The following is a 25,372-nucleotide window of genomic DNA, read 5'->3' on the forward strand; positions in this document are numbered from 1 at the left end:
TATTAAATAAAATAAAATCAATCATGTTTGTTCTATAGTGAGCCAACTCTTATCCTTTTGATGAGCATTATTTCTTAGATTGTGCGGTTTAAGTCACAGTATTTCTACAAAGTATGTTGTACACTGCAAACTCGCATACTTTTTTTGTCACATCCATAACGCATGTTTATTTCCCTCATTTAAAGTATAAAACATGTTTACAGATAAATATTTTTCTGATCCCTTAACTCCCTGATATGACAGATTGATATTTTTTTGATCCCTTAACTCTCTTATATGACAGATTGATACTTTTCTGATCCCTTAGTGGTTAGTTGTTCTGGAAAATATAAACAGATGTTTCAGAATAATGCTAACATAGACTTCTCTGTGAATTTAGGTTTTGAGGTTTTACTGCAAATTTTTTACTCCGACTGTAAAAACGCTTATCATGCACCAGTTTTCATACAGTTACAGTTACAACCAAAATAAAATTAAATGTACGTATAACTAAATCACATAATTAAACCACAGACTTGCACAGTCACATTTAGCCTACCAAAAATCCACAGCAAACATTTTGTGGTGTAGCAGAGCACATGTTTCAGCGTAAAATCCCCTTTCCACATGTTATGTCATGATGCATCATCTTCACAACTGTGCAGCCTTTTTTTTGGCCTGAAAATTTAAACAGCAGTACACGCCCACTTGGGAAAACCAGGTGTGTCTCAGGAAAAATCCCCGCCCACTTGACCGTATATGGGCACAATACGGGAAGTTGATTGACAGCGGGCAGCAGCTGCTGAGATACCGAGACATGGCGGAGCGTACAGTTTGAGTAGGTTCGCCAGAAGAGTTGCGCTACTTTCTCTCTCACTTGAGTCCTCACCGCGCAAAATAAATGGCCAAGAAGAAACTGTAAACGCGGATGAACATGCTCTCCTCGGAAGCGCAGGGGGAAAATGGACGAAGTTGCTTCGCGTAAGTGAACCGGAGAAATGTCTCGCTGTTTAGTGCAGTCAACAGCCTCGGGCAACAAACATGGCTTCTGTGCCTTTCTGCTGTTTGTAATAAAAACCCGCTTCGTTGAGCCATCGAATCTCATGGCGCCGTGGCTCAAATCCTACAAGTGAGCGGATAGTGTGAAGTTCCTGCTGCGTTCATCGGGGTTGTGTGGTGGAATCGGCGATAGCACTGAGCTAGCTAGTTAGCTAAGGAACTGTAGGAACTGCAATGGAGCCCAAGCACAAAGAGTTACTCCACCAGTGCCACCAGAACTTGCTGGAGTCCATCACGGATGCCGAACGGCTAATCGAGCTGCTGAGTAAATCGGGAAGCCTCAGCGAGCAGGAAGCGTTCGAGCTGGACCAGAACTGCTCCTCCAGCGCAGAGAAAGTGGAGCAGCTCCTGAAGATGCTCATGAACAAGCAGAGCGACCATTTCCTGGAGCTCTGTGTGGCCCTGGAGAAGACATACCCTCACCTGTACTCTGCCCTCTTCGCCAACGGTGGAGGACCAGCCGATCATCACTCTGGTAAGATGCAGGGATGAGTGGACGTGCTTGTGAACGTGGAAGGCTTGATGGAGGTTATGAATCAACACCGATGTTTGGTGGTCTTGTTTCTTCTAGAAATGGATGTGAAGGTCCTTGGAGATGCTGAACATTGAGTTGTAGTATAATTTACGTATGTGTAATATGCACAGTGAGGGATTTGAATTCTCTCTTGCATGCAACATCAGGCATTTGCATAGATGATGAGGTCATGCTTCTGTGTAGAGGATGCTTCAAAGGCAAGATGCAACACTGTTTCTTCATGGTGCCAACAGTTAATGGTGGTTTCTGTTATCTTTTAGCTTTGGATCTACTGGAAAGAGTTGGAAGAGGTTATTCTAGTAGATTTAAAGGTGAATGTGTCCATCACATTGTTTCATGATGCGTGTTGGATAACAGTTACAAGTCACAAAATCGATGTGTTTTTTTTTTTTACTTTTTTACACATGAAAATATGGTTGTCCTAATGGAATGGATCTCTTAAAATTTAAAAGGCAACTCTATAGTTTCTTGTTAGATACAGGTCATAGGCTACGTATTATATATGTATGCATTTCAGTCATGTTCGGAATTATTTGATTCATGTTTAGTTAGGTTTGGGAGTCAGAAAATCAAGTTCAGATGTCCACTTGATTGATTTATTTGCAAACTCTCATAGTAAATTCTTGATTTGATTATCTAAATGAAAAAAGTTAGCAAATGAAAATTAATAATAAGAAAAAAGAAATCTACAGACCTGTGTATTATGTTTTTGTTTATTTAAACTCTTGTAACATTTGGAATATAGTATTTGTAAAGAAGTCTATTTATTACTTCAATATTTGATATTGAGTCTTGTTCAAAAATGGTTAATTGAAGTCCTTTTTTTGTCATCAGCCCTATATTTTAATAATTAAAAATGTATTCATTGTTATTGTTTTGTTAACTTTAATACATTTGTTAATTTTATTATGTGTTTAACATTTAAACATTTAAAATGTAGTCTTATTTTAAATTTATAAATCAAATTTTTTCTAAATTAGTTTTAATGCATTTTATGCATTAACATGCATTAAATATGCATAATGCATTAACATGTCCTTGTCACAGACATTGGATGAAAAAAATTGGAATTGTGTGATCTTATGCATAACATGTCTTTATATTTACATTGTTGATGAGGTCATATTGGTGATGAAATGTTGTAGAACAATGGTTTCAGTTATATTAGCTTTTGGATCAATAGGAGAGTACTGGAATTGATCACTCTGGGAATCAGGTTAAAGGACTGGGAGGTAAACATGTCATCATCCTTGATACGTGATGGAAATCAGACCATACATGCTTTGACAGATTTTTGGTGGTCTAAATTACTTCTAGGTGAATGTCAAAGTCTGAAATATATTAACGTAAAACTGGAGTATTTTTAATACATATTGTTTGTGAGTGGATTGCCTTATATTGTGTATTTACATGCTTAATAACATGTTTTTGCTATTGACCAGATAAAATGGCTTGGCATGTGACCATTTAGAGCTCATTTATACCTTTTTTTTGTAGCGTCTGCTTGCTTGAATGCAATCCAGGTGTAAACCAGGTTAAAAGGATGGTTCACCCACAAAATATTTTTTTTTCACACAAACACAAAGCACGATTTTCAGAAAAATGTTGGTATAAAGACCTCCATTGTAAGAAGAAAAAAAAGTATGGAAGTCAGATGAGTGTCTCCCTCATTTTTTGGGTCAATTATCCCTTTAACAGACATAGTTTGAGTGCTCATTAAAAAAAACTAAATGTGAAGCAGTTGTCTGAAATGTTTTTTAGATGTATGACGCATACATGCAAGTATAAATTTTCTTTGCATTTGCCTTGATAATGATGTCATGTAATTGCATTATTGTATTGGATGATAAGATGACTGTGTGATGAAATTGTTTGCATGGTGGTTTCAGTTATTTTTAGCTTTGGATCAATAGGCAAGCGCTGCAACTGACTGAAGTCACTGGCAAGAAGGATAGAGGATTGTGAGGTGAAAATGACCTTTATGCTTGATTCATGATGTGGATCAGTGCTCCCTTTAAAACTTGTTTGATTTTTTTTTTTTTTTTTTTTTTTTTTTTTTTTTTTTTAGATAAATGTAAAGTTGAAGCAGTTGATGAAGTCTTTTATTTTGGTGGATAAACTTGACTGAAGTGAATTTTTGTATGTATGGTTGCTTGAATGCATCTATATGAACCGTTTAAAATAATTAAAAGTCACTTTTTAGTGGAAGCCAAAATTATTTGAATTTGGACCTTTAGTTTTAAGGGTCTGTTCACTCTTATATCCACGCAATCACACAGATTTTGTTTAATTAAAATGAACTTTTTTTTAAGGGTTCATACGGTCATGGAAAACCTAGTAAAGTCATGGAATTTTGACATGGCATTTTCCAGGCCTGAGTTTTGGAAAAACAGAAAAACAGATATCTGTATACTTGAATATAGGTTATTTACTTATTTTCTGTCCTTGGCCAATCACATACTCTCACATTTATTAGTGTGATGTAAGCATTATCTAAATCAAATTTACATGGATATAAATATAAACTGAAACTAATTGTTGCGTGTTTTATGCTGTAATAAATTTGAACATGCATTGTTTTTCTTTTACCACGCATATGTATTGAAACATTGTCATGAAAATTTACTTGAAAGTCTTGGAAAAATCATGAAAGTCATGGAATTTTAGAAGTAAAAATGTTTATGAACCCTGTTTTTTGCTTTTAGTGTGTTTATAAAAATCATTGAGTACATTTACATTGACACCAATAATGTGATTTTAAAACCACCAAAGTTTTGTGTTGTACGGTTTCTAAGGTATATGTAGGTTTTTGGTTTTTTTTTTCTACATGTTTTTACGGCAACAGTATATTCAGCAGAAAAGGAACCTCTACATCAAATCTACTTTTTCAAAATATTTTAAATGCTTCTTCAAAGTAAAATATATTGCGTTAATGGGGGGAAAAGTTGTTGTTTTTTACCCAGATATTTAAAAAGAACTTTATTTTAGAGCACTATAATCACAATACCATGAAACCATGCTATTTTAATCCAAGGTTATCATACTATCAGAATCTTATGCCGGCCCATGCCTAGTACAAACGTGTAAAAACGTTAATCAAACTATACCATCGTGTAGGATTTTCGCTGCATTTTGCGACAGCACAGTCCAGGGGTCACCAATCTTGTTCCTGGAGGTCCTGTGCCCTGCAGGGTTTAGCTCCAACTTGCTTCAACACACCTGCATGGGTGTTTCAAGCATACCTAGTAAGACCATGATTAGCTTGTTCAGGTGTGTTTGATTAGTGTTAGAGCTAAAATCTGCAGGACGCCGGACCTCCAGGAACAAGTTTGGTCATCCCTGGCATAGTCTATACACCCACGGCTGTTTGTCACTATTCTTTGCACTTACTGAGTCAGTAAAGGATCACAGACATGCACATCGCGAAATGCTAAGGTTTTTTTATCCCATACGATGTGCCGTATGAAATTCCATTAAAACATCACTGCTCCAGCAGTTTATACTCTCATTAAATGTCTTGTTTGTCACGGGGGGCACGCATGAAATGTTCTTGAATGAAAGTGAAGATGTCAAACAGCAAAATTCGACGTTAATCGAATTATGTGCTATAACATGTAAAACGGGGTCATGAAAGGAACATTCAAAAAGCAACTTGTGTAAACACCTTAATCATTTTATTGTCTTATTCAAATTAAGGCAAATCATTTGATTACTGATGTCAATGTAAACATGGTCATTGTTAAGGCTAGCATTTGAACCCTGATGGTCACCAAACAATTGGACCCAAAAGGTTTCTGACATTTTGTATATATTTTGTAACATTTTCTTTTTGCTTTGAACCAAACAAACCAAGACACCCGAGTATGATGTCTATGTATTTGCATACATGATAAATATGTTCTTTTATTGCATAAGAGAAAGTCGTCTCTTAAATGAACAGTAGTTTACAGCGGATGCTTTAAAACAATGAATGACGTAATTGTTTTATGACATAATGAATGTGTTGCCTGATGGATCAATGCTAAATGGTTTGGATATCCAAGTGAAGGTAGCTGAACAGCAGGGTGGAAGAGGGATCTTCTGCAAGTTGAAACGTTGTGCTGTTAAAAAAAGTATTATCGATTGGCCCTGAATGCAAAGATCACACTTGGGCTTCTCGTTCAATGCTCCACGTCTTTAAGCTATCACCAGTGATCATAGAGAGGAATTATGGGCAACTGATATAAAGATTTTTTTGTTTCTGCTGCATTATTAGCCTATGGAGATTTCACCGCTCATGACACGGGTCATGTCATTTCCATTTTAATTTTGTTTAAACCTAGAGCTTCCCTGATGCAGCTCTATGGAATAGCCTATGGGCTTACTAGTTTCCATGGAAACATGCTTGCCAGCATACCATGGCAAATCGATTCAAACATATATGTGCTGAGTTTGTAGACCTGTAAAAATGGCTCTAGAGTCTCAGACAAGGCTTTGAAATGATTGTAATTAATCTTATTTTCTTATGATGCCGTGTGGGGACTGGAACCACCACTGTGGGGTGTTTTGGAAAATGAAGGCACAAGGATATATTGATATTGACTTTTTATATGCTCTTAGCATTTTTAACGACTGATCAAAACACTTGGTCGGTAACCATGCTCATCCATGTAAATGAAGCAGTCTAAATAGAATTTTTTTTAAATTTATTTTTAAATGAATGATTTTATTCAGAAGATATGCATTAAATTGATCGAAATTGAGGCGTTTTATAGCATTATAAAATAGCTACTATTTAAAATAAATTTCAACTGTATATTTATATATTATAGAATATTTTCAGTAAAATAATCCCAATTAACAAACCAAGAAAACAGTGTGGTTTTCACAAAAATATAAAGCAACACTGAATATTAGGAAATGCTTTTTTTTTTAGCAGAAAATCAGAATGCAAGATTAAATGTATGTTTTTTTTAAAAACTTTAATATTGTTGTTTATTTCTATCTCTTACTGGTTAAAGCTAGAGAGTTGTATGTAATTGTATTTTCTTGTATGCTGTATTTTTATTTATTTTTGACCTGCTGCTAACAAGCTTATCAGAACATATCTGTGACCCACCCATCAAGATTCTTACTTGAATATGTGCTTTACAAGGACTCAACATAAGCGTATTTGTATTTTACACTGTAAAAACAATCATTATATTGCCTTGCCCTACCCCGATGCCTAAACCAACAATCGTTGAATGTCAAAAGACCCTGTTAAGTATGATTAAGCATTTTGAATTACAAGCACACAAGTCATGTCCTCATAAACCACCTCAACGTTTTCATACCAGTGTCATACCCATGTCATTATGTAAATTTCCTTATAAACCACATAAACAAGTACACACACAAACACACACCCTGGGTTTGTACTTGTCATCACAGTCTGATTACATGGTTTTATTAGTATACACACCCAGCTATATCAAATCCATAAGCATGGAACTGTATATATTCTATACGCACGTATGACTGTTAGGGTTGGGTACCGAAACCCGGTGTGTAACTGGTATGCACTGGACTGAATCAGCAATTTCGGTGCCTAATTCCAGTGCCACTGGTGCTGCGACAAGAACGTAAGAAGCATCAAGGGGTGCATCAAAGGCACACATACGTACGCGTTGTCACACCATCTCAAAATATTTAATTCTAAACAGCTTTGAGGGATACGGACACCCGTCAGCGACATCAGGCGTTTGTTCTTGTTGCTTATAGAAGGCAAATCGCACAGTACGGCTTATGCAGTGAGCGACTCCCTTCATCAACACGCATGATCGCATTGTAATTTGCTTAAACTAAGCATTCTAAAGTATGGCTATATTTTACAAGCAAGGATTCTGACAGACAAACATGACTGACAAAAATAATTATGTTCGTGCAAGCAAAAGGAAGCAGGTGAATACAGAATGAGAGGATGATCATTCGCGCTAACAGCTGAGCTGATGTGTATGCGACTGTTTAAAGCGCTTGTGCACTCCCATTTCCTTGCGTGAAGCAACCGTACCTAGAAACGCAACTGATGTGATCGGTTCTCTTTTAAATAGACTAGACAAAAAGTGATGAACATGCACCCACAACATGTCTTGCTGATTTCAAGAGCTCCAGATTTGTCTTTTTTTTTGAGCAGCACCGGTTGCTTTCGCTTAAACGATTCTTTGAACTGATTATTAATGGGTCTAACGTTAACCGTGTCTGTGATCATCCTTTTATCATCACACACATTTTTTTCACCTGCTTTCTTTTGCGTTAATATGGTTTAATCATCTACATTCTGAAAAGTCATGTAAAATAAAAACTGATTGTAATGCTATGAAACCATGACCCAAGTGAAATGAATAAGGAGGCATGTGGACATAACTCAAACTTGATTTAGATTAATTTTAGCAGGTCAAAGTCATATTTATGTGTATAAAATATATTTTCCCAACAGTAAAATTGTGGCTAGTGAAAATGCAGAATGGCTAGTAATGTTGGAAAACTACTAGCCCCAGTGGCTGGTGATCAACATAGTTAATGTCAAGTCCTGATTAAGACAGTACTCTGATCAAGAGTCTATCACGTAAACAGTGATTTTTTTTTTTTTGATTATCTTAAAGGACCACAGACACAAACTGCGGAGGAAACATTTATAGGCCGGTGGCGCAATGACGTTAATGGATCTATGTGCTATAACATGTAACTGGGGATCATGAATGTAACATTCAAAAAGCAACTCATGTAAATACCTGAATCATAATATTGTCTTATTCAGATTAAGGCAAATCATAAGATCACTGATGTCCATGTAAAATTAGTCACAAGCCCCAAACCCAGAAAAAAGGTGTTCCCTGATTTTGATGACAGCCTTTCCACAGGTTAGTAGTAAGCTAATTTAATGTTAATAGCATAATGGAAATCTTGCATTTATGCTAACAAATAAATGATCAAAAGAAATATGTTAATGCAATTGTAATATATAAAATATGAACTGATACTTTATTATAAATATATTTATATTGTTCAATTCTAACGTTTAAAATATATATTTTTTGTCAAATAATTTTGTGGTTAAAAAGTATCGCTTAAGGCACCGTTTTGTCACTGGTATCGAAATAACCCCACACGATACCCAACCCTAATGACTATACATCTCCAGATTGCATTCTTTTAATATTTTCTGATGCCTTTCTCTAAAAAAGCTACCTTTTTATGCTGATTTGTGCTGAAAAAGTATTTCAGAGGAATCTTTTTTTTTTTTTTCAGTTGATGTGATTATTATATTTGGTCTCGTTAGTTAGAGCTAAAGATGAGCCTTTTCTCCCCTGCAGGCTCCAGACGGCCTGAAATGACATTCCGTTTGCATGTATGATTACTAGCACTAATATGAACCTGCTCTGAACTCATTCTCTCAAGCTGCCACTGTTGGCTCTTTTCATTGCCAGGTCTTCCTCCATACACAAACGCTCACACAGTGGTGGAGGAGGGGCTGGATGAGTTCAGAAAAGAGCATTTTGCAGCAGCTCCAACTGTTCAGTACACAGGCTAAAGGAACTGCAAACAGCATGGCTCCACATGGAAGGACTGTCCTGTTCACAGCCTCATAAATCAAGCATAATAGGTAGACAAAAGATCAATGTTGCAGATCAATCTCCCTTAACAGGACAGGAAGAGTGAGATTTATGTGCGGTAGATAAAATTCCGATGGCGGTAGTGCAAACTTGCACATTTCTGTGAGCCAAAAAGCATTGATTACTGTAAACGCATCCGTGATCCTTTCTGTTGACATGGCTTTTATTTTTTATTTTATTTACTTTAAAATCAATTTTAGGGCTCTATGAAATCAGTTTTTATTCTCTTTTAATTGTTGCAGTTTTGGTGTTAATTTTTATAGATATCATTTTAAGAATTAAGTACAAATTCTTTTATTCATTAATTTTCCTTCAGCTTAGTCCCTTATTTATCAGTAGTCTTTTGTGTCCCCAGAATGTGTCTGTAAAGTTTCAGCTCAAAACACCCATCAGATTATTTATTATAGCTGTTTGAAGTGTCTATATTATAGCTGGAAAAAAGTTTTTGCTGTTTTTTTTGTACTGGCCTTTTAAGGCTAGTACTCCCCGCCCATCGTTCCCACGTGCCTGTCAGCAATTGCCGCCCTCGGCTGCCTCAGGAAGTAGATCTCACGTAACGTGTGTGAGAAATACTACAGTAAGAACTTTAACAATCAGTATTTGATGCATTTTTTTGTGGATTTGCAACAATGAGTCACACACAATGTCATTATAAAGTTCATACACACACAGCAAGGGCACAAACACATAGCGCATACACACACACACACACACACACACACACACACACACACACACACACACATAGCTCAGGCACACACACACACAGAGAGAGAGAGACACTCGTTTTGCACGCATATGTGACATGATACTGGTAATATCCACAGCTGTATGGATATCTGTTATGTTAATGTACAAAATAAACCCAATTTAACGTCCACAAACCGGCATTGAAGAGTCTTCTTTTATAATTGTTCTGACACACGGCTGTGCTGATTAAGTGCATCTGAAGTGAATCGCTATAATTCATTACACACATGTACTGTTTTAAAACATTTTAAACTTGTAAAACTCACTCTTGATCACGTTTAATGATGATTGATGAACCTAGCGAACTGAACACACCTTTTATTCCCGGCTGCTTTGCGCTCGTCCTGTCTTGATGATATGATTACACACGTGACTACCGGACATGTTAATTCGCGCAGCTGTCAATCAATATTGGTGGGCGGGGGGCCCGCACTCCTACATAAAGTTGTGGTCGATCTGAAAACCGCTCCAATTGGTCCACCGTTTTTATGTAGTTAAATTTGAAAAAAAAGCACTGGGTGTGTTTATTTCACCCCAATATGACAGTTTATACACTATACTTAAACACATTTCTGTCCAAACAGCTTGAAAAGTAGATTTTTCACCATAGGTGCCCTTTAAATAAAAATACAAATGTATTTAAACATTTATATGTTAAAATCATGTTGGACCAACTCAATTGTGTAAAAAAAAAATTTGTGCTAAACAAATTTATTTGATGGAAATCCTGCCCTTAGTTAAATTATTAGTTATTTTTTTGAATGCACCTGGAGGAAACCCATACGAACACAGAGAGAACATGTAAACTCCACACAGAAATGCCGACTGGTTCAACCGGGACTCGAACCAGTGACCACCTTGCTGTGAGGTGACAGTGCTAGTTTATTAATTGAATTAAATGAAGCATTGAATATACAATTAAATATAGCATTTAATTAACAAAGATTTTGAATCATTTATTTGTTTTAGTTTTTTTTTTACCTCCCATTATCCCATAGTATTGTTCTTCCCAAATTTTAGTTTTTCTGCTTTGAGTTTTTGGAGCTCTTTAAAAAAAAAAAAAACTTTTTTTTTATTTTAGATTCTGTTTCAATATTAAAATTATTATTTGAAAATGTTTAAGACCATGTGTGGTATCAGTTGAACCCATTCAAACCCTATTTTATATTCTATGTATGGAATGGATTAAAAGGGACTAAGCCGAAAAGAAAATAAATGAATTAATGAAATTAAATAAGGGTGATAATCAAATGAAACAATTTTCATTTTTCAAACATGGGAAACAATGATATAACAATGTGATATTTTAAATGTAATGTTCTTCTATTTTGCTGTCACTCTGCTGCACAATAGAGTTTTAATGTAAAAATGGAAGAAAAGAATTGTGAAATTGTTTTAATAATTTTGTTTTTGTCCAGCATTAGTATTATTACTTTTAGAAATACATAACCACACATTAGTACAGCATTTCTTTCACGTACACATGAAATCAAAACTAACCATATTGACATTAGCTCACATTGCTGGTTTTGTAGTGAATGGTTCATCTGTGCATGTTGTTAACAATCTAAAATTGAAATCTGAAAATGCACTTCCAGTTCGTTTTCAGTTAAATTCTCAGAATACGTCTGTCTGAAATATTGGGCTTTGTTAACATTCTTAACAATTTGGGGAAAAAACGGTCACAACTTCCGCTCCATGTAGATTTAAAAATTTACGGTCTTGTCATTTCAAAGACAAAAACTTAATCACATTATGACATGCTGGTGAAGTGAGGTCTCAGTGCTAAAATATTAGGGCTCTACATTTAATAGCGGTTTCTCCCACTGTTCTTGGCCTTAAGTCTCTGTGGCGTGTGCATTGATGCTGATGCAGATGCAGCCTGATGCCTTCATGGTTTCCCCATCTGAACTTATTGCTGTGACCTATAGACTGCCTTGGATGGGAGGAGGTTGAATGCGACACTGCAGCTTTATGGTGTCATCCATTTCAAATGAGCAGCAATGCAGTTGTTTCACATTGACTAGGGCTCATCCGCAACTCCTTCATGCAGTCCAACGTAGGGCCAGTGCAGAGACAACAGACCTTTTGTTTGAAATGAACTGGTCCAAACTGCATCGTCAGCAGTTTGTGCTGTTTACGGACCACGAGGGCTGTCCATTTCAATCCCAGTTGATCAGTGCAGTTACAATGTGACAGTATATCAAAAAGATTTCTTAATTTCCCCTAGCTCTAGAAATTGAGCTTTTCAGCAGGAAAAAAGATTTGTGTTTGACATGTGGTTGCATTTCTGAGCAGTCTTGTAAAGTTTTGCATCCTTTGTTTTATAGCTTTGAATCTTGTTTTGTGATTCTAAAAGAAGTTCTATTTTGCTGTTTTATAAAGTGTTGATTCTGTTTTTTGGGTGTGCTGAAACATGTTTTTATGCTCAGTGGTTTGTTAAATAAATTTAAAAAAGAGCATTATTTTTCACAGTATTAAAAGGCTTTTCTCCCCAGCCTGGCACAAACAACTTGTTCTAGATTTGGAAAAGGCCTGCCTTCCGAAAAACAAAATGTGTAGTGATGGGTTAGCCATCCCTGTGCGTTGTCATTGGTACTTAGACGTTCTTGAATTCTTAAAAAAAAAAAAAATAAATAAATATTTTTCTTTAGAGTAGACATTTGAGATTTATAGTTGGCCTGCACTCTATTGGAAAAATCTAACATTGCGATATATTTTTTTTCTTTTGAGATACATATTGTGATATGAATACAATTTCACTAGATGTGTCATAACTTTGGAAAGAATTTATAATATTAGATTGTTTGGGATGATTGTGTAGGAGAGTGTATATGCATAAAATTTAAGAAAATATAAGATAGATAGATAGATAGATAGATAGATAGATAGATAGATAGATAGATAGATAGATACATAAATTTTTTTTAGTGTATAAATGTGCAACACATATTTGTTAACTCGCAGGATGGTATAATGTGCAACCACACATGCCTGATCACAGTCTGACACAGACAAGTTGATGCCAAACCAGTGCTGATGCTGATTGCCTCAGTCCTAGATCTGCGTCATAAACACTTCTGTTTATTTGCACAATAGGAGAAAGAAATAGCAAAACAAAACTTTCAGAAATGTACCCTGCATTGGAAACAAGCCTGCCACAATTCCGATTTTTCTCTCCATCAGAACACGCTCCGGCACAGCTCATAAACACCACAAAGGTGTTAGGCTGTAGTTGTGATCATTTAGTGTACAACAAACAAACCTACCTTTTTTCCGTTTGGAAAATTACAGTTATTAATAGTTCTTAAAAAATATCCATTTTTAAAATAGCCTACATGATCAATGAATCCAATCAAATCCAAAGATTTTTTTTTTTGATTTTTGCATAATAAAAACTTCGCACCAAACTGGGGCTTTCATTTTTAAAGCTTATAAAACATGTATGCAAGTGATGCAATTTCTTATGTAAACAACAAAATTGTTATATGCTAGTAGCCTTTACTTTACAAAAAGTCATCATATGCGCCTTGTCATTGTCTTTCATCACATGCAGCGTGCGCACATGAACCGCGAATGAGAGGAAATAAAAGCACACAAGCTCTAAGGTAAAACCAGACACTCAAGACATAATCACAGTGGAGCATTAATTAAATGCATTTTTTTCAGTGGAGCGATCGATTTGAGATATTTGAGCCCGATATTTTTGTTTGACGGAAGAAAAAACATACGATGTGGAACAAACAGACTATGCTAGTTCTTAAAAAGGAGTCAGTCAGTGTTTTCGTTTTGTAATCTAAATTTGTCATTTAAGTGAAAAATTTCAAGGGCAGGCCTATTCATTTTATTATTTTTATTTATTAATAATTTTTTTATTCTTTTTTTCTATGCTGTTGAATACACTCCAGGTGCTTGAAGATGTTCTGTTGTTAATATGTTCGCATGTTAAAATTTGTATTTTAAAATGCAATATTTAATGTGTCAGACACAGAATAGACACATCAATTATTTTTTTTTAATTAATAATTTTTATTAATGTTACCAGTTAATGGTCAATATTTGGTTAACGAGCGGCGGTTGTCAGTTAGCAAAATTAACCGAAATGAGCATCCCTACCAAGGAGTCCTACTGTATTAAATTTTACAGTAATTGGATAATGAAATGTAAAATGATACTGCATGCATAGTCTTTGTTTTATGAACAATTCAATTATTGTTATTAATTTGTCAAAGTTACAAATGGTACAATTTCTGAATGCTTTTAAAACCCTCACACATTCACAGGCATCAAATATACATTTGCGAAATGATGAAAATAATCCGGGCATCACGGTGGTACAGTGGGTAGCACGATCGCCTCACAGCAAGAAGTCGCTGGTTCGAGCCTCGGCTGGGTCAGTTGGCATTTCTGTGTGCTGTACAACTGAATTGGGTAAGCTAAATTGTCCGTAGTGTTTGTGATTGAGAATGTATGAGTGTTTCCCAGTGATGAGTTGCAGCTGGAAGGGCATCTGCTGTGTAAACCATATGCTGGATAATTTGGTGGTTCATTCCGCTGTGGTGACCCCTGATTAATAAAGGGACTAAGCTGAAAAGAAAATGAATGAATAAATAAATAATAATCCAGACTCAGCATTGCGTATAAGTGCGATGTGACTATTGCTAATGATCACATAGCGATGTTGAAACAATATATTGTGAAGCCCTAATTTATAGCCTTTTTGTATATTTTATTTTTGATGCCCAAACATGCACTCTAATGCAGGTTTATCAATAAATTATTGGCCACCCTGAAATCTAAATACCAACTTTAGTATTTTTTTAAAAAACAACCTTTTGAAAGGGATCTAACTAGCTGTTAGTCATTCATTTATTATATGAGAGCAAAATTGTTGAATTACCACTTTTACTTCTAAACCTTTCCAAAACCTTTAACAGTTTTCATTGTAAAATGCTTGTTTGTGTACTCTATTAGTGTTTTCTACAAATATTTGTTTTTGATTTTCATTTTGTATCATTTAAAAAAAAGTTTCACTCGTTAAAAACATTTATATATTTAAAAATGTAAATATTATTTATATAAAGGGTTGTCAAAAATGACTGTGATTGGCCTTAAAGGTCATCTGTTCACCATTCTTCACCAGTTCAATGAGTGCAAACACAGATACAGGGTACAGACACTGGACTGAATAAATCAGTCGATAGATAGACAGACCAGCTGAACGACACAACTTTTAATACGCTCCAGGGTCCCTGTATCTGTGTTTACACTAAGTGAACATTGGTAAAGAGTGGTGAACTTATGACCTTCATGGCAAATCACAGTAATTTCTGTTGAGTACATGAACACAATGGCCAATCAGCCAATTTATGAATATGCTTAACATTGCTCAAATGTTAGTGGTAAATACTGAATTCAATACTTTTGACATGCCTGTTTATATGATGATTATTTATAGCGTATACATGTTTTTTTAATCTATTTTTAAATAAATTTTTACATGTTAAATAACAAATTATCACATAGTATTTTTTTACTTCAACACTTTTGCTATTACATGAATGACATTTTATTCCCCTGTAATAAAATGCAAATCAATGAATGTTAGATTTTCAGTGGCAGCACATCACTGTCAGTAGGCCAGAAACTCTCACATTGCCCAAGACCAGCAGACCATCTATATTGATGAGCCCTGGCTGCATTCCTACTTAAAACAATTTAACTTGTAAAATATAAACACTTAGTTTAATTCTCTGAAGTGGCTTTATGAATGAACTTTCGGGAGTATTCTGACAGAGTAGACGTGCACTACTCTTGGCTTTGTGAAGCTCAGCTCATGCCATGAAATATTAATACATATGCCACTCTGATTCAAGGTCATCACTTCAGATCTAAAGTTTTTTTTTTTTTTTTTTTTCCCAGGATCTCTCGCGCCTAACATCACACTCAAGGACAGGATAGCCTCTATTTTTAATATTCTGCGTGTCAACTTCCTTTTATCCGCCTATCTAAATCGAGACTCCACTGCTTTTAGCCAATATAGCGCAGTGTGAGTTTTCTGTCTGTCTCTCTATCACTTTAAGTTAACACCTCGTTATTAATGTGGCTCAATAAAGCTGTTTGATGATCCAATATCCCTGCTGATGATGACGCATTTTCACAATTTCATTGGCTCAAACAGTATTGATCTCAGCTCAATTTGTGGTGTGAACTCTCACTAGGAGCGCCTGGTCGTTTAATAGCTGCAGAATGGGTGAATGATTGCTAACGCTATAATTAAAGCAGACACAATGATACTGTGTCAGTGTCTCATGGATGTTTGCTAGTCCAGGTCTTTTTAAATGGACACAAGCCTTCCAGTTTTTCTCCATGAGAGACAGATCTATCAAGAAGGATTTCATTACCATTTCCAAGTGTTCCCAAGCTGTTTAATTGCAGACAAGCTGCTGACGTGCCATAGTCTATATCGCTAGTTGTGAGGCAATGGGAATATACTGAGCTGAGACTTCTTCATCTTGTTTCCAAGTGGTGTTTGATTGATCATACTGATGAGAGTGCATGAATACCATATTAGTGGGAATATTTGAGTTTAGTCAGATGTTTTGTGGCTATAAGTTTGATTCAAGAAGACAATGATTAATACAAGTGTAAATGGGATATAAAGTGTTTTGAGCTTGTCAATTTATGAGTCAAGCACAGTTTATTGAATTGCTATTGTGGTGCTGTCATGTGGTCAGATGCATTCATACAACTACAAATGCACTTCAAAGCTCAAATTTAAATTTAAAATTAAATCATAACTTTTATTTGATTGTAACTTTAATCTGATTGTAATGCAATAATGTGCACCGTTTGTAAAGCTACTTTGAAACAATAATTATTGTAAAAAGCGCTATGCAAATAACCTTAAATTAAATTGAACAAATTATGTAAACCCTTAAGTGACATGTTTTGAGAGCGCACTAGAAAGTAGTACTTCACTTTGTACTTTACTGGATTTTCACCTATATTTGTATACTTTTCATGTATTCACCAGCTCTACCACTCGTTTTCAGCAGCCATAGTTTTCTATGTAGTGTTGTCACAATACCACTGTTCTGACCATGGACAAGTAATATTGAATATTTTGTTTTTCTGATATGTACACTACCTGACAAAAGTCTTGTCGCTTTTCCAAGTTTTAGGAACAACAAATAATATGTTGACCTCTAGCTGATCATTTGGTATAATTAAAAGTGGCTTATATGAAAGGCAAAGGCCTCTAGATTACGCTTGTATTACTAAAATATAATATGATCATGCCTTGATTTTTAATTATTTAATTAGGACAGTAAGGTCTGACTTTGCTTAGACAAAAATCTTGTCTCTTAACAGAAATAATGTACAGTATAGAATAGGCATGGGCTGGTATAAGATTCTGACGGTATGATTACCTTGGATAAAAATATCACGGTTTCACGGTATTGTGATTACTGCTCTAAAATATATATATTTTTAAATGTCTGGGTTTTGCCTTTTAAACACAATATATTTTATTTTAAGAAACATTTTAAAAAATTGAAGCAGTAAACCTGTCAGGCTAAATAATGAAAATGAATCACTGACTTCTGCTCTCTTCATTTATTTCAAAACAGAATTTATTTTTTTTTACAATTTAAAATGGCATCTTTGGATATATTTTCTGCTGGAGATAGTGTTGTCCTAAAAAACTTTTTTTAAAAAGTAAATTAAAAAAAATCATACACATACCTTAGGAACAGTATTGCAGAATATTTTGACTGTTTTAAACCCTTTTCCAAACCATGGTATACCTTGAAAATGGTTATCGTCCCATGCATAGTAGAATATAAAGTCATGGTGCAGTGGAAAAATAATTAATATTGTGTATGACTCCCCATGAGCTTGGACGACTGCGTCCATACATCTCTGCAATGACTCAAATAACTTAATAAAGTCATCTGGAATGACAAAGAAAGCGTTTTTGCAGGACTCTGAGTTCAAGATTTTTTGGATTCATCTTCAATACCTCCTCCATCTTAGTCCAGACATACTCAATAATGTTCATGTCTGGTGACTGGGCTGGCCAATCCTGGAGCACCTTGACCTTCTTTGCTTTCAGCAACTGATGTGGAGGCTGAAGTATGAGGAGGAGCGCTATCCTGCTGAAGAATTTGAGAAACACTTACATTGTCTTATAATTTGTATTTATTCTTACCTAATTATCTCAATTACTCCCATATGTGATTAGCTTTTTCCCAAACCCCTCCTTTGCATGATTCTAATATGCAGTGATTCGTGTGATGACCCAGTCTGGGTGATTTGGCCTAAAATAAAAAATCTTCATTAAATGAACATTTTAACCCGATTACGATTAATGAACCATAATTGGTCACAGTAAACCGATTAATGCTCACAAATTACAAGTGAGAGATTTCTGAATGAAGCATGCATGCATTATTTGATTTTAAAATAATTAAAGGAAACGCAAACAATCTACTATCTATGATTATTTATTGAACATCAATGTTGAACAAATGAAATTGAAGCACACAAGTAACTTGCACTTTTGGAAATAAAATAAATTATTTTCTTTGTTTTTCAAAAAAAAAAGCAGTATCTTCTAAAAGTATCTAAAATGACTAAAATAATAAATAACTAAAATAACTCTTGCATGTGCTGTAAATAATATTAATAATAAACCACACTGACCTAAACTGAACTTCAAATCTGAAATCTGGACTTTACTAGAACTTCTATGTTAAGTGGCTTTGACACAATCTACATTGTAAAAGCAGTATATAAATAGACTTGAATTGAACTGAATATTTGGTATTGTTCGTCCGGATATTTTGCCATATCGGCAAGTACAAATTATTTATTTAAGTAAGTCTACTTTTTTTTTTTTTTTTTAAATCAATTTTTTTAAACAAGTTACCCTTTAAGATTTAAACCTCAGATACATGTTTTTATCCACTTACAGCTGTGGTACACACTGCATGGAAGGTAATTTTTAAAAACCCATAATAGGGGCTCTTTAAGAACATATGCAGATGATAAACTTTCACTCTGTTATGGTTAAACTCTAGTGGCTCCACAAATTACGATTTAAATTGTGGTTCATGGTACACTTTAATCTTAACTCCGCATTGTATAAGCTGTGATGTGACTATTGCAAATACACACATTGCTATATCAATGCAAAAACAATAATTGCTTATAAGCTTATAAGCATTGCTATAGCTCTTGTATAGCTGATAGACATGGCTTTCAAACACTCATGTCAGTGTGGCTCTTTGGCTAAAGTGATCATTGATTCATGTTCTCCAATCACTGTATAGCCAAATAACACTATTTTAAGGATCATAACTGATAAGTGAGTGATCTTTCGGTATTGATAAGTTCTTTATTGGTTGCTTTAGTTTTGCCTCAAAACCTTCCCCCATTTTTTGTCCTAACAAGGTGTTACTAAATGAAAAAAGAAAAGCGTATAGCACTGTTTGCACCTTTAATGCATATGTTTTGTTCTTCATTTAGTTGTGTAAGCACTAAAAAGGTTTTCTATGTTAGAGTCAGTGTAAAACTAATGAAATATTGTTCTAGCTCGAATCACTTGAATGCACATCACATCTTAATTACCACTTCCAGGCTTCCCAGGAGGACTTGAGACTGCAGTCCTGATGTCTGTTAATCTGAGCGGGAGTGATCAGAATGGCACATGGAGCTTTTTCTAGGAAGCACTACAGTGGGGTATCGGAAAACAGGCCGTGCGTCCCGTAGAGAGATGCTATATTAGAGTAAGCCTGCATTATTTACCCGTCACTGCAACCCAGTCGTTCAGTATTTTGAGGAAAGTTAATCTAGTTTTGAAACAGAATGCAAATTCAATCGCATCAAAATGCCGTAAGAGTCGCCCTCAAAAGTTTTCTGTTGCATGATCAGAGTTGAAGTGACCCTGTTCATTTACGCTGACGTGTGAAATGCAAACTGATATTTTTATGAATTGTGCCACGCAGCACATCTGAATATCTGCACAGCTGCATTTCGAAACACTCTGAACCTTATAGTAAAAGATGCAGCATGCACATTTTCCAGTTCTTCTGTTCTTCTGTTTTTCTTTTTTCTGTTTCAGTGTAAGATTTATTTAGATTTTTTTTTGTGGCTTGTCTCTGATGACTGCCTGAGAGGATTTTGAGCATGCTGTTAGTCTGTCAGCACACTAATCTTCGCTCTCGCGCTCAAGGTGTGTTTCTAAATTCATCCTCTTTAATGCACCAGCTTGACAGTCATCAGTGCAATGCATTCGTAACCAATTCACTATTTTCAACAGTGAATTTTAAGGTTGTTACTTTCAAACATCAGATCACCTGCTGTGGGGAATGTTTTAGTTTTTATGCATAATTAGTTTTATCTCTGTTTTTGGTAGACCAATAGTTTGTAAAATAAAATGTATATGAGCAATTCCATGCACCTTACCTTGAAAGTTTTTACCAAAATAGAGAAACCGTTTCTACATTTGTGTAAGCAAGTATTTTACAGTACTTTTAAAAGTACTCATAAATGTATCTGTCAGTGTTTCAAACTATTATATTTAATTTACCAAAATCACACAAGTGGCAATTTCCCAGCTGTCACATTCATAACGGAAAAGTGTCACATCCATAATGACACTTTTTCCTCATAATTGCAAAAATGTCAAATAAAATCAAATCAATCATTTTTGTTCTTTAGTGAGCCGACTCATATATATGTTTGATTAGCATTGTTTCTTTTGGGTTGTGCAGTTTAATTGACAATTTCTACAAAGTATGTTGTATACTGCAAACTTTTTTTTGTCACATCCATAACGCATGTTTATTTTCCTCATTTAAAGTACAAAAAGTTTTTTACAGATTGATATTTTTCTGATCCAATGGCTTTGTGGTTTTGGAAAATATAAACAGAGGTTTCAATATATGAATTTATGTTTTGAGTTTTACAGCAAATGTCACATCCATAACGCTGGAATTGCTCATATAGCTATATTTTGCATAAATTGTGTAGCACTTTTATTTATATATATATATATATATATATATATATATATATATATATATATATATATATATATATATATATATATATATATATATATATATATATATAAAATGTAAAAAAATATATTGTAATTCTCTTGGAATTCAGGCAATGACCTTGGATGCATGTTTATCCATTTAATGTTAAATTAAAATTTATACATATATTACCTAATTATACAGGCCTTCATATCCTTGACTAGTCACTAGATGGAACCAAGCTATCTTGTATGAACATAATTTGTTCTTCAGATATTTACTTAAATACAGTACCTGCTGTTTGCAATGAAAACCACATTTGGATATTAGTCAAATTCAACAGTTTGGATATGGGAGCCACTTTCAGATTTTCAAATCTCTGTGATTGAAAAATACAGGGCGTTGAAAATAAAGATTACGAAAGAAAAGTTTGCCAAGAAGCAGAATCTACAATTATTTTCTAATAAAATGAACACTTCTTGAGTTAAAAGCAGATTTTCCACTATCACTCAGGTTGAATGGTTGTGTTTGCTTAACTATTCCATTCCTTGTCAATCTGGACCAGTTAGCACGGATACGATTTCATTTTGCACTGTGGTGCTGATAAAATATAGCTCTCTGGAATGTACAGTGGTCCCTCGTTAATCGCAGGAGTTACATTCTAAAAGTAGCCCTCAATAGGCAAAATTCGTGAAGTAGTCGCTTTATTATTTATATTTATTTATATTATTAATTAGAAATTTTTAATTTGCTTTTTCATCTTATTTTGTGTTAAAATAAATAAATAAATAAAGAGATTTGAAAAGATTGAAATTATTTTTTAACACAAAGTAAGATGAAAAAATAAACCAATGTAAAAAATAATAAGAAAATAAATCAATCAGTAATTAATAATAATAATCATTAGATTTACTGTTATCCGCCGTGCTGTTGTTACAGGAAAAAGAAGCAACACTGCGTTGTTGTCATTTGTTTTGACTACTTTTACATCATATAAAAATATAGTAATGTTTATTGTGTGAGGAAATGCAAATACAATGGAGGTAGAGCGACGCGAATGACCCACAAATAATGGTGCGACTCTATAATTGGTCTTGGTTATTGGGAACTCTTACTGCTGATGGACAGATGTTGATGATGAGTGACTGCAGATAATTCTCTCACACACACAAGCACATATACACATACATGCAGGTAGTCACTACGCAGTTAATGCCAAATCAATTCGAATAAATACCCAAAGAAGAAAAATATCTGACATTTCCCGGAACTGGATCCGGCAAGGTCCTGCTCAAATTAAGCACTGATTTATATATTTATAATACAAAAGCCATATACCCAGCCGTGATTGGTGGGTTCGTTCAGCTCCACACACAAAACTGTAAAGTGCTATACATATCAAACTCAAGGGCCGCACTAACATTAAACTTTCAAATTAAGGCGGGGGCCACAAACTCTGCAATTTTGAGACCCCTGGAATAGTCTCTGCTCCACCACTACTACACTACAATGTTGCCAGAACATCCATTTCTGATGCCTCCTGGACACCTACCTGAAGCGAGGTATTTTGGGCTTGCAAACATGCTGCACTGTACCAGACTCACATGAAAACGTAACTGGAACCGTAACTGAGTATTCTTAGAACTGTTCAGCCCAAAGTAGCTTATGGTTCTTGCTTTTGCCTTAACAACCCCCCCCCCCCAATTGTCATTTTGACTTACCTTATGAACAAAAAAATGTAGCTTGGAAGTATTTTTTTTTTTTTTTTTTTTGTCATATTTGGTTGATTTGACACTGAATGACACTGATGATTGCAGTAATAGCTTCTAAAAATTAAGCCTCATATAATGGGAGTACATTTTAAAATGAAGTAAAATTGAAAGCGGTCCCTAAAATAGTAATTATATTTTAATATATTATAGTTCCTCTTTAATTTTGATGAAATAAAATGGTGAGCAGGAGACTTATTTCCAAAACATTCAGACCTCTTACTGGTACTAAATGGTAATGGTTATATTTTCTCCTGGTTTTTCTGCATTTGGAGAATAGTGTAACATTTAGCACCCAATAAAACCTCAGAGGTTTGCTTTGTCATCAAATGACAAATCTCTGTAAGATGGGCAGAGAGGAGAAGCAGAATTTTCCCATTAAACATTGCCTGCGGTTGGAGTGGCACGTGAAGTGCTGACATGTAGGGCCTCTGGTGGTGTTGGCAGCCCAGATTTTCAACCATTACTCCAAGGCTACTCCAAGGCATCTAGCAGGCATGACTGAGAACTAGAGTTTCTGAGATCACAATCTTGCTCTACCACTGTACTGCCATTGAGACGTGCGCTTTACTTTTCTCAAGGGGCTCTTTTCTTGCTGTTAGTGTGCTTTGGATAAAAAGCCCCCTCCAAATGCCAAGTAGTATACGATACAGCTTTTGTGGTAAAATTCGATTTTTCTGTCTCACATTTTTTTGCTTTATAATGTGCTTTATGTGTTCCTGGGGTTGTTCCGTCTGTATTGTAATGAATTGAATGAGTGTTGGGTTACGACTGATTCCCGTCTGATTTCTCAGAAGTGGAATTGTCCCTGTATGTTGTTGACATCACCTGATACATCAGAGTCAAGAGCTTTTGTCTGTTTTAGTCTTTTTCTTCACTGCACCTTATTAACAGATTGACTATAAACATTGCTGTGAGAGAGCTTTAAAAATAAGATAACAATTTTCCCATGATTCTGAAGAACTTAAAAAAAATTGCTATAACAAATTTACTAGTTTTGTTCAATTTTATTTGCTGCTATCTATTGTTTTAACTTATTATTATATTTAGTCTCTTTTTTTAAAATCTCTCTTCAGTTGAACAATACAACTCATAAGGACCTTTATTTACTGGTTAAGTCTGCATTTTAACCAACACAAGTGACTTGATGTTGCTACACAAAGTTTTTCTTCCATGCTGAAATTATTATTATTATTTTTGTCTGAGACTAGATGTGTAAGATTGGCATTCTGTGGTGTGGGAGGTGATGCACATGAGCATCATTTTATGGTGTGCGAGACTAGATGTGTGTGAGTAGTATACTATGGTAAGAGTTATGTGAGTAGAATAGTAGGCAAAAGTGGCGTATTATGGAGATGTACGTGAGAGTGGCATAGCATGAAAAGGGAGGAGAGATGACACGAGAGTGGCATAGCATGAAGAGGGAGGAGAGATGACACGAGAGTGGCATAGCATGAAGAGGGAGGAGAGATGACACGAGTGGCATAGCATGAAGAGGGAGGAGAGATGACACGAGAGTGGCATAGCATGAAGAGGGAGGAGAGACGTGAGTGGCATAGAATGGCGAGGGAGGAGAGATGTGCGTGGCATAGCACAGTGTGAGGTAGGGGAGATGCGCATGCGCGGCATAGCACAGTGTGAGGCACGAGAGGCACGTGTGCGTGGCATAGCATGGTATGAGGTAGGAGAGGCACGTATGCGTGGCATAGCATGGTTTAAGGTAGAAGTTTGCATGCGTGGCATAGCATGGTGTTAGGTAGGGGAGGTGTGCGTGCACGGTTTGAGGTAGTGGAGGTGCTTGTGTGCATGGCATAATACGATGTGAGGTAGGGGGAGGCATGCGTGTGTGTGGCATAGAGAGTGTTGTATGAGGTTGGGTGGAGGTGTGTGCGTGCCATAGCTTGGTGTGAGGAAGGAGAGGTGCGCGTGCCATAGCACGGTGTGAGGAAGGAGAGGTGCACGCATGTACGTGGCATAGCATGGTGCGAGGTAGGGGGAGGCATGTGTGTGCGTGTCATAGCACTGTGTGAGGTAGGGGGAGATGTGTGCGTGCGTGCGTGCGTGCGTGCGTGCCTGCGTGCCTGCGTGCCTGCCTGCCTGCCGTAGCACGGTGTGAGGTGCATCCATGTACGTGGCATAGCGAGGTAGGGGGAGGTGTGCATGTGCATGTCATAGCACTGTGTGAGGTGGGAGAGGTGTGTGCGTGGAATAGCAGGGTGTGAGGTAGGGGATGTGCACATATGTGTGTGGCATAACACTGTGTGAGGTAGGAGAGACGCGCGTGGCATAGCATGGTGTGAGGTAAGGGAGGTGTGCATGCATGGCATAGCACGGTGTGAAGTAGGGGAGGCGCATAGCGTGGTGTGAAGTAGGAGAGGTGAGCAGCATAGCACGTTGTGAGGCAGGGGGAGTCATGCGTGTGTGGCATAGCACTGTGAGGTAGGGGGAGGTGTGTTCGTGCCGTAGCACAGTGTGAGGTAGGTGAGGTGCATGCATGTATGTGGCATAGCAAGGTAGGGGGAGGGGTGGTATAACCTGTTGTGAGGTAGGAAAGGTGCACGTGTATGAGGTAGGAAAGGTGCGTGTGAGGTAGGA

At 35.9% G+C, this 25,372-nt stretch overlaps 1 protein-coding gene across 1 annotated transcript in view; it reads left to right on the forward strand.

Annotated features, from left to right (window-relative positions):
• Positions 1-764: 764 nt before the first annotated feature.
• The window catches only part of dlg5a (discs, large homolog 5a (Drosophila)), a 131,681-nt gene continuing 107,073 nt past the window's right edge, over positions 765-25,372 (forward strand). Inside the window, 1 exon segment of the mRNA XM_056471495.1 lies at positions 765-1,513. Coding sequence (XP_056327470.1) covers positions 1,213-1,513 — 301 coding nt within the window. The 5' untranslated portion in view covers positions 765-1,212.

This window comes from Danio aesculapii, chromosome 13, assembly GCF_903798145.1.
Source record: "Danio aesculapii chromosome 13, fDanAes4.1, whole genome shotgun sequence".
Lineage (NCBI taxonomy): Eukaryota > Metazoa > Chordata > Actinopteri > Cypriniformes > Danionidae > Danio > Danio aesculapii.